General features: G+C 40.3%; 1 protein-coding gene across 3 annotated transcripts in view; it reads left to right on the top strand.

Moving 5' to 3' along the window:
- The window catches only part of SUPT3H (SPT3 homolog, SAGA and STAGA complex component), a 535,243-nt gene that overhangs the window by 503,012 nt on the left and 21,846 nt on the right, over window positions 1-10,385 (top strand). The window contains exon 12 of one of the 3 annotated variants that reach the window (XM_026507333.4): window positions 8,844-8,983. The exons of the other annotated variants lie outside the window; for them this stretch is intronic. Within the exon in view, the coding sequence (XP_026363118.2) occupies window positions 8,844-8,885 (42 nt within the window). The 3' untranslated portion in view covers window positions 8,886-8,983. Of the gene's footprint in view, window positions 1-8,843; window positions 8,984-10,385 lie in introns of those variants that run through there. 3 annotated transcript variants of the gene reach the window in all.

Genomic DNA, 10,385 nt, shown 5'->3' with positions numbered 1-10,385 from the left:
ATCTCTTTCATCTGACTGATTTTCCTGAATTATATACTTTTGTAATAAACCAGTAATCTTATAAGTAAAATGTTCCTCTGAGTTCTGTGAGCCACTCTAGCAAATTAATCAAATCCAAGGAGGGAGTCATTGAAACCTCCAGTCTTACAGCTGGTCATTCAGAAGCACAGGTGGTAACCTGGACTTGTGACTGGCATCTACAGTACAGGGGGTGGGGAGGCAGCAGTTTTGTAGGACTGAGTCCTTAACCTGTGGGATCTGATGCTGTCTCCAGGTAGATGTGTCAGAATTAAGTTGAATTGTAGGACACTGAACTGGTGTCCAAGAATTGCTTGTTGGTGTGGAAAAAAACCCACATCAGAATTGGTGACCAAAGTCTTAAGGCTGTAATTTTCTTTTCTTGTAGTGCCCTTGTTTGGCTTTGGTATCAAGATAATGCTTGCCTTGTAAAGTGAGTTTTAAAGTGTTTCCTCCTCTTCAATTTTTGGGAGTTTGAGAAGAATTGATATTAATTCTTCTTTAAATATTTGGTAGAATTCATCAGTGAAGCCTTCCAGTCCCGGGATTTTATTTGTTGGAAGATTTTATTTTACTGATTCAATCTCTTTGCTCATTATTGGTCTGTTCAGATTTTCTATTCATCTTTTTTTTTTTGCATTTTTAATTTTTATTTAAATTCAATTAATTAACATATAATGTATTATTGGTTTCAGTCTTATTTAACATCCAGTGCTCATTGCATCACGTGCCCTCCTTAATGCCCATCACACAGTTACCCCATCCTACCACCCCTCTCACCTCCAGCAGCCCTCAGTTTGTTTCCTATGCTTCAGAGTCTCTTATGGTTTGTCTCCCTCACTGATTTCGTCTTGTTTTATTTTTTCCTCTCTTCCCCTATGATCCTCTGTTTTGCTTCTTAAATTCTACATATGAGTGAGATCATATGATAATTGTCTTTCTCTGATTGACTTATCTTGTATAGCATAATAACCTCTAGGTCTGTCCACATCGTTGCAAATGTCAAGATTTCCTTTTTTTGATGGCCGAGTAGTATTCCATTGTGTGTGTGTGTGTGTGTGTGTGTGTGTGTGTATGTGTACCACATCTTCTTTATCCATTCATCTGTTGTTGCATATCTAGGCTCTTTCCATAGTTTGGCTATTGTGAACATTGCTACTATTCAATCTTGGTAAGTAGCAGGTTTCTAGGAATTTACTCATGTCTTCTAAGTTATCTGATTTGTTTGCATATTCTTGTTCATAGTGGTCTCTGATGATCCTTTGAATTTTTTGATATCTGTTGTAATGTCTCTTCTTTTATCTGTAAATAGATAGTCTCTTATGGTTTATTTATTTATTTATTTCAGTCATCTCCTTTTTTAGTTTAGCTAAAGGTTTGTCAATTTTCTTTAACTTTTCAGAAAACTATCTCTTAGTTTTGATCTTATCTACTGTCTTCCTATTCATTTATTTCTGCTGTCATTTTTATTATTTCCTTCCTTCTGCTGACTTTGGGGTTAGTTCGTTCTCTTTCCAGTTCCCAGAGGTATAAGGTTAGATTGTTTATTTTAAATCTTTCTTTTTTTCTTAATGCAGACATTTATTGCTATGACTTTTCTATCAGAACTGTATTTGCTACATCCCATAAGTTTTGGTATGTTGTGTTTCCTTTTTGGTTTGTCTCAGGATATTTTTTTATTTCCCTTTTGATTTCTTCTTTGACCCATTGACTGTTCAGAAATGCATTGTTTAATTTCCACATATTTGTGATTTTTCCAGATTTCCTTTTGTTACTGTTTTCTGGTTTCATACTATTGTGCCCAGAAAAGATACTTGATAAGATTTCAATATTCTTAAGTTTTTTGAGCCTGGTTTTATAACTTAATATATGATATATCCTGGAGAATGTTCTGTGTGCACTTGAGAATACTTTGTATTCTTCTGCTATTGGATGGACTGTTCTATATATGTCTGTTAGGTCCATTTGGTCTAAAGTGTAGGTCAAGTCCACTATTTCCTTACTGATATTAAGTCTGAATGATCTGTCCATTGTTGAAAGTGGGGTATTGAAGCCCATCCCCTACTATTTTTGCATCAGTGTGTTTTTGCCTACAGATCTGTTAATAATCATTTAATATATTTAGGTGCTCTGATATTGGGTGACTATATATTTATGATTAATACAGCCCCTTGATGAACTGACCCCTTTTCATTATATTATAATAACCTTTTTTAATCTCGTTACTGCTTTTGACCTGAAGTTCATTTTTTTCTGGGGTGCCTGGGTGGCTCAGCCATTAAGCGTCTGCCTTCGGCTCAGGGTGTGATCCCAGAGTCCTGGGATCGACCCCCGCATTGGGCTCCCTGCTCCACTGGGGAGCCTGCTTCTTCGTCTCCCACTCCCCCTGCTTGTATTCCCTTTCTCGCTGGCTGTCTCTCTCTCTGTCAAATAAATAAATAAAATCTTTAAAAATAAATAAATAATAAAGTTCCTTTTTTTCTGATATAAGAGTAGCTACCCCTGTTCTCTTGTGCTTTCCATTTGCATTTCTTTCACTTTCAGCCCATGAGTGTCTTTAAAGCTTAAGTGAGTCTCTTGTGAGGCTCCATATAGTTGGGTCTTTTCTTTTTTAATCCATTCAAGCACTCTGTGTTTTTTGATTGGAAAATTTAAACCATTTGCATTTAAAGTAATTATTGATAGGTAAGAACTTACTATTGCCATTTTGTTAAATGTTTCCTAATTGTAGTTCCTTTCCTTCCTTCCCCTCTTGCTGTCTTTCTTTGAAAATTGATTTTTTTAAGGTCGTATGCTTTGATTCTTTTCTCTTCATTTGTTTTTTATAGGTTTTTCTTTGTGATTACCATGAGGCTTTCATAGTAAATCTTGTAACAGTTTGTTTTGAGTTGAAAACAACTTAACTTCCACTGCAGGAAAAAATTCTACACATTTACTTGCCCCCCAACTGTATGTTGATGTCACAGTTTACATTTCTTCATATTGTATACCCATTAACAAAATATTGTAGCTATACTTATTTTTAACACTTTTCTCTTTTAACTTACATACTAGAGTCTAGTGATTTGCATTGCAATACTAGAGTTTTTGAATTTGTCTATTTACCTATATCAGTGAATTTAATACTTTCATGCTTTCATATTACTAGTTAGCATCCTTTTGTTTCATCTTGAAGAACTTCCTTTAACATTTCTTGTAAAGCAGGTCTAGAGGTGATATATTCCCTTAGCTTTTATTTGTCTGGAAAAGTCTATCTCTACTCAGGAGCTACTTTCCTGGGTTTATTTTCTTTGACCACTTTGAGGATATTATCCCACTGTTTCCTGTTCTGAAGGATTTCTTCTGAGAAATCTGCTGATAGCCTTATCAGGGTTCCCTCCTATGTGATGACTCTTGCTGCTTTCAGAATTCTCTCTTTATCTTTGATATTCCAGAGTTTGATTATACTGTCTCAGTGAAGATCTCTTTGGGCTGAGTCTGCTTGGGGATCTTTGAGTTTCATGTATCTGGATGGCCATCTCCCCAGATTTTGGAAGTTATCAGCCATTATTTCTTTACACGTTCTGACCCTTTCTCTCTCTTTTCTTTCTAAGACTACCATAACATGAATATTATTTCATTTAATGTTGTCCCACAATTCACACAGGCTTTCTTTACTTCTTTTTATTTTTATTTCTTTTTTCTTCTCCGAATGGATAATATCAAGAGATTTCTCTTCAAGTTCACAGATTCTTTCTTCTGCTTGATTGAGCCTATTAATGAAGCTCTCTGTTGCATTTTTCATTTCATTGATTGTATACTTCAGCTCCAAAATGTTTCTATGATTTCTCCTGGTTGAACTTCTCATTTTATTGTTGCATTGTTTTCCTAAGTTCATTGTGTTGTCTGTCTGTGTTCTCTTGAATCTCACTGCCCTTCCTTAAAATAATTGTTTTGAAATCTTTTTCAGGTAACTCACAGATCTCCATTTCTTTGGGGTTAGTAACTTGAAAATCATCAAGCACCTTCGGTGGTGTCATGTTTCCTTCTTTCACGTTTCTTGGGGCTTTGCATTGATGTTTTGTCATTTGAGAGAGGAGTCACCTCTTTCAGCCTTTTAGACTGACTTTGGTGGGGAAAGACTTTCAACAGAAAGTGGCTGTGAGGGTTCTGGCTGGGTAGGGTGCTCTGTCTCTGAATCTGAAGAGGGCACAGCTGCATAATCTGTACACCTACATCAACTGAGGTCAACATTGGCAAAGACTGTGGGGTTCTTTGACCGAGACTACAGAGGTCCTATAAGCAGCAGTAGTGTCTAGGGCTGTTGGGGTCCTACGTGGAAGAGACTTCAGGGGTCTTCCTTTTCTCCTTTTTTTCTGATGGCAGGGAGTTCTATCCAAGGGGAATGCCTCTTGGTACCAGGTCTGGTGAACTGGCACCCAGTGCAGCAGCGAAACCAGGTCCTGGGGCCCGGGTGCACTTGTTATGATGGCAGACCAAATGTCTGATGTGCATGCATGTGCAGATCTCCCAAGGAGCCCGGATCTGAGTCTCTGGGGATCACCACAGTAATTTGGACCCCAGGATGGGGGCACGCAGCTATGGAATGACAGGATACAGCAGTGACTTGCGTCCAGGATGAGGGGTACAGCAACAGCATGCCCGGGGGGGGGGGGGGTGGACCAAAACCCTGGCAGAGCAGCAGCGGCTTGGCCTCTGTGATGTCAGGCCAAAGCTGTGACTCAAGACACAAGGGGCATGGCACAGAGCTGTGGCATTACAAACCTCTGATGGCAAGTTGGTGCCATGGCTCAGGACCCAGAGGTGGGACAGAGAGCAGCAACGGCAGCATCACAGCCTAGTGATGGCGGGTCAAAGCCACAACTTTTAGGACCCCAGGGATCAGTCACAGAATAGCAGCGGCTCAGCCCCAGTGATGGCTGATCAAAGCCATGACTTAGAACCCTGAAGGCAGGGCACAGAAAGCATCGGCACTTCCAGTTTCATAGACAGCAAGGTGCTGTGGCGTCCCAATCCCAGAGAGTGGGGCACAGCATCAACTGAGGCCCCTGGGGGCAGGTCTCCCCACAGCCGTAGCTGCAGCCCTGGTGAGGAGACACAGCAGTGGGGACTACGGGCAGCTCCTTTAGCTGGGTGCAGTGTTGGTACAGACTGTGGGAGTGCTCGGTAGCAAAGTCTACGAATGTCCACGGCAGTGATGGGGATTACTGGGGTTCTCCTGCTCTCCTTTTCCCATCGGGTATAATCCCTCCAAAGGGGTTAATCTTTGCACTGAGCTTCTCTAGACTGGGAGGTGGAGTGATGCAGGTAAAACGCTTCTTAGACTTTTCTATGCAGCTGTGCTCGGTATTTGAGCCCCGCAGGGTTTCTGTTGCTTCTCTGTTATAGTCTCGAGCTTTCCCAGATCTGCTTGGTATGTTCCTTATTCATTGTTTTTGTGGGGAGACAAGCTTTGGGACCTCCTAGCCAGCCATCTTGCTAATGTCAATCCCTATAGTGAAATTTTTGTTTTATTTCATTTGAAGTTTGAAAAAGTGGAAAAGAATCGGCAAAGTTAGTAGTGGAGAATAAGTGTAAATCCAGACTGGTGGAAGGGGTAGTTTTATCTATATTTAAACTTTACTAATTCTGTTAATGGTGCAAATAACATCCATACAGTTTGACTAGGAATTACAGGTTATGTTTTGTAGCATAGTTACCTTTTGTTTAAATATTAATCCTTTGCTTCTTAATATTAATTTATATTCCTCAAAATGTATAATTTGTGATGGCCCATAAAAAAGAAACAACAAACCAGTTTAGGATTTAAATTTTTTTTCTAGCTTGTCTATACGCACAAAAGAAAAAAATCGTGTTTCAAAAGTGAAAACTTGTGACTTAATTTCTACCCATCAGTGCCGAATGCAGTAGGCAGAATATGCGTCAGCTCAACCAGTTAGATTGAGATTCTGGTCGTAGGCTGTAATTTGGAGCTGAATGAATATATGAATGTCAAAAATTGGGAGCTAGTCTGATCCTCAATTCAAGGAAAAGAAAAAGCCTATGAAATGCAATTGGTCTTTTTTAAAAAAACGAAGTATCTTTGCTGGTAACTTTAGGGATGCTAGCATGTCTAAGGGTTTCAACAAATTTACGTAAGAGCAACTAGTAGTTGAGAAGATAGCTTTATTAAATAAGAAAGTTTAAGTGGTATGTAACTTGAAGAAGCTGGGCTGGAGTCGGCTGTGTTATTGATTAATTTATACTTTTTAATAGTGGTGGAGGTGGTCCCAGCTTTGTCTGGTCAAGGCCTGGGTGTTACTAAGTAGGAATATCTATAAAGATCTAGAAGCAGGGAGTCATTCATAGGATCTGACAGTACAGAGTAAGTAGGAAACAAAGTATTTCATGAGAATGTGGCCTCTGGAAGGCCCTCACACCAAGCAGTGTTTAAATTTAGTTTTAGCATTCACAGCACAAACAGAGAGAAACTCATAGTTGACACAAAGATGAGTTGTCCTCATCCATCTTCCTTTAAAGTTGCTTACTCTGGAAAGGATGCCAAATTTGGGATGTTCCCATAATCACCCTCCACAGACGACATACATCCTTTGTACATCAAAAGGAAAAAGCTGTGACTCAGGGTGGAGGACCCTAGGGGATTGGTTTGCCGAAATTGCTCTTCACTAATCACACACGCTTGTTTGTCCCTTTTCTATTTTAGAACTGGAATAGGAAGAACTTATTCCAGAAATCTGGGGCAGCTCTAAACTCTGGCTTTCTCGTAAACTTGGCTACTCGAAGTCTCTGTTACTAAATGTGTCTAGTCTTGTAGTCATTTGCAAACAATAGTGATAAATCATCTGTGATGGCGAATTGATCTTTGAAAAGTAACCTTTTCAGTACCAGAGAGAACCATTTCCTGTGGCCCACTGGAAAGATGAAACTTGGTTATTTCTCAGGTGTGCTCAGCCAAGACTCCGTCTTCTCCTGAGCCAAAACTACTTTTTTAGGCAAGACTCACTTCAACCATTTACCTTTACGAGGAATCCAGCTTTGCTCCCAGGTCCATTTATCTCCATGTAAGCCATCCCTGTGCTTGAAAATATTATGTTATGTTAAAGCTTGTCACTGTGGTTGTGAGATTTCAAACATCAAGGTCAAGAACCTGAAAGTGTTACTGTGGCATAAGCCTCTCGAAGGCAGCTGTGGTGGTCGGGGCTGTTTCAAGGCCTGAGGCTCCCCTGCCTGTGGTTGTGGGGAGACACTCTATCCATTCCTGCAAGTTATTTGTGGCTCTCTGAGGAACTCATTTAACACTCTTCTCCAGTGCACACTCTGGGGAGGTAAAGCCAGACTTCTCTAGTCCTCATTTAGAATGGTTGCTTCAATCCAAGCGTCCAGGGGCACAGAAAGTCTGGTGGTAAGGGGCGAGCTCCCAGAGAGAGCCCGGAGGAGTGAAAGGTGGAACGTGCCACCGTTCTCTCATCCTTGAAATGCTGATGGACAGCGAGCTGCAGAGCCACATAACCAACCTACGAGCTTTCAGCCTGAGTCCCAAAGCCTGCCAGCCCTCATAGCTCCTGAATAAGCTGGGTATTTGGAGGAGAGGTCGTGAAGTTGGTTGAATTTTATGATGGACAGAAAGTTATGCAGAAAACCCTTTTTGTTTCACCTCGGAGGTCTTTCTGAACAGCTTGGTTCCACTTTTCTCTCTTTGGGTGTAACTATAAATGTAATCTAACCATTTTTAGATGTAAACTCTTTGGTACCTCCTCAGCGTTATCTTATTGATAAAAACTTACTCTAGGTTTCCTGTAACATGGCCGTCGAAGGTCAATGTATTGGACTGGAAGTATACAAAATCTAGAATCCAAATTATTGCCTAAAGGGGAAAAAAAATTCCTTGAGATAAGATTTTGTCATTTTACTGTTTTTCTGAAAAGAGTGTAGAAAAAAATCCATCTAATTGAGGGTTGTGAATTCTCTGAGTATGACTAGTCCTAGTTTAAATCATGAAAAATGTGGTGAAAAGGGTAATTTTCTTCCTAAGTCCTGGATTTTAGTTGTTTCATTCTGGGTTTCGTGATGAGACTCCAGGCAAGTCGCAAGAGGCCGTGTAGTCCAGCTCTTCCAGTTCTGAGCAGTAGAATGGATCTTGCAGGAAGAAAAATCCAGCAGTTTTACTTGATTTACTGGAACATATCATATTTTTGCCATTAGTATCCATTTTCCCATTTGCTTTTATGGGAGTGTTTTCTCCCTCTATGAATATTCATACTTACATCTATACATGTGTGCGTGTATAACGTTGTGTAAGATTCGAGCTTTCTATAACGTCGGTGATGTACAGAACTCCGTAGAGATCGCCATATTTTAGCGAGCAGGAAAGGCCTCTGTGAGTGTCTGTTTCCAAGCTTTCCACGGAGACTATAAATTAGGCCTGGGAAGGCTGTAAGGAGTCAGTAATTTATAGACTATTAAGCTAGTTAATTAGAAGTGATTCTTGAGCATATCCAATCGAGAACACATGTTTATAAAGGACAAACAGATTCAATACAACATGTCTTTGACCTAACCAGACCCAATCAATTAACAAAATGGGAGATCTTATTTTGCATATCTCCCACTCCCCCCAAAATAGAATCACTAACCACTTGTTAACCACACTGACTTTCTAACAGACAGAGTGGTAGCCCCAGAAACGTTCGGATGGAACACCCTATTCGAGTGTTCAAAACAGCAGAGTCTACAAAACAGGAAGAAGCCCTGCTTGCTTTTTTTTGCCTCCTTCCCCGGTTTGACTTGCTGTGATAATTCACTGCAGATTTCTTTTTCTTTGACAGAGTGCCTACCGCAGGAATGGGATGGCTTTTCTGGCCTGCTGATGGGACTGTGACTGTAACAACAGGAAAGGCAAATGTTATATTAAGGTGATTTCTGTTCCCCTCTTTGGACAAAATAAAATACAAGTTTACCTTCTCCGTACCCTCAGGAGTGGGCTGGTTTGTTGTGACTATCAGCTGGCTGACTCCAGCTCTTTTTCCAGCGCCCTCAATGCTTCGTCTTGTTTACTGGCCGGGCCGCTTAGCTAATTAATGGCAGGATGTTTGGGATAGTGTGTAGGTGGACAGGAATGCAGATCACACAATTTTGAAATTTTAATTTGGAATGGATTTACTGCCCTCAGTTCACATATCTTAAAAGCAGTGTCTTCCCCCGCCCCCTGCCCAAGTGTTTAGTCTATGTTTTATTTGATGCATTTTGTAATCCAGGTTTGGGACAAAGGAAACAAAATTCAAAGGACAGCCACTTCTCCCCTTGCACTGTCCCACTGATTTCATATATCCTACATGTATTTTGGAAACAAATATTCATTTTATAAACTCACACTAATCAGAGACCTCATTGATCTGATGAACTGTTCCCATCTTCTCCTCCCTACCCCCACTTAAAGCGTACGTGTTATTTTTTCATGCCTTCTTCCCGAGTTTCCTGCGGATCGGCCTGTCCCGTGTATTCTCCCTCATACAGGCCCTTTTCCCCTGTCTTCATGTCTCTGCGTCCCCTCTCCCTCCAGTCCCTAGGCCCACCGCTCACACACACACACACACACACACACACACAGCCATTCAGAAGCAAAATAACCCGAAGCAGTAGAGGAAGGGGAGTTGAGTGATTTGCTGTCTCCCTTCAAAGCACTCCCACAGCTGCACTGGAATTGTGGACTGGGTGATTTCTTGCTGGTCGCCGCTGAGCTACCCTTCTGGCATCTAGACTTTCTCCATTAAATGAGGAACTCGAACTTTTGAGAACAAATCAAAACGTAACAGATGTAATTGTACGGTTCCTGGTTCAACTTGAATTACAAAAAAGGAAGTTATTTCTTTAATTCGGTAGGACTTCTGTGCACTTTTATTTTTATCATGGTTTTTGCACACACCAAAAGAGCCTTTGTAAAGCATTAATAAAAACAGAAATCGCAAGCATGAAAGATTTTCCTCCTGTGACCAAATCATCGTGAGGCTCCGTTCATATGATTGTGCCATCTTATTCACATTTGTTAACTGTCATTTACCTGTTCTGCGTTAGTCCTTCTGGAAAAAATCTTCATGTCAAGAACAAAAAAAAAAAAAAAACACAGATATATAATATCAAAAAATTGCCAAGGGGTTTTGATGTTCCATCTGCGCTTGCTGAAATGTATGATTAAACTTTTCTTTTTATCATCATTCTTATTTTTCTTGGCATCCCTAATCATGGAAAATTATAAGCTTGCAGTAAACATCCTAACTTTTAAAACGACAGCATTTATTGTATTTGGTTTCGATCTGCCAGGCTTATAGATGTATGAAATTTTCAGGGGCTAATTTTTCACATCAAAATTC

This window comes from Ursus arctos, unplaced genomic scaffold, assembly GCF_023065955.2.
Source record: "Ursus arctos isolate Adak ecotype North America unplaced genomic scaffold, UrsArc2.0 scaffold_29, whole genome shotgun sequence".
Classification (NCBI taxonomy): Eukaryota; Metazoa; Chordata; class Mammalia; order Carnivora; family Ursidae; genus Ursus; species Ursus arctos.
Note: the sequence above shows the minus strand (reverse complement) of the source record. Positions and strands in the feature narration are given on the sequence as shown.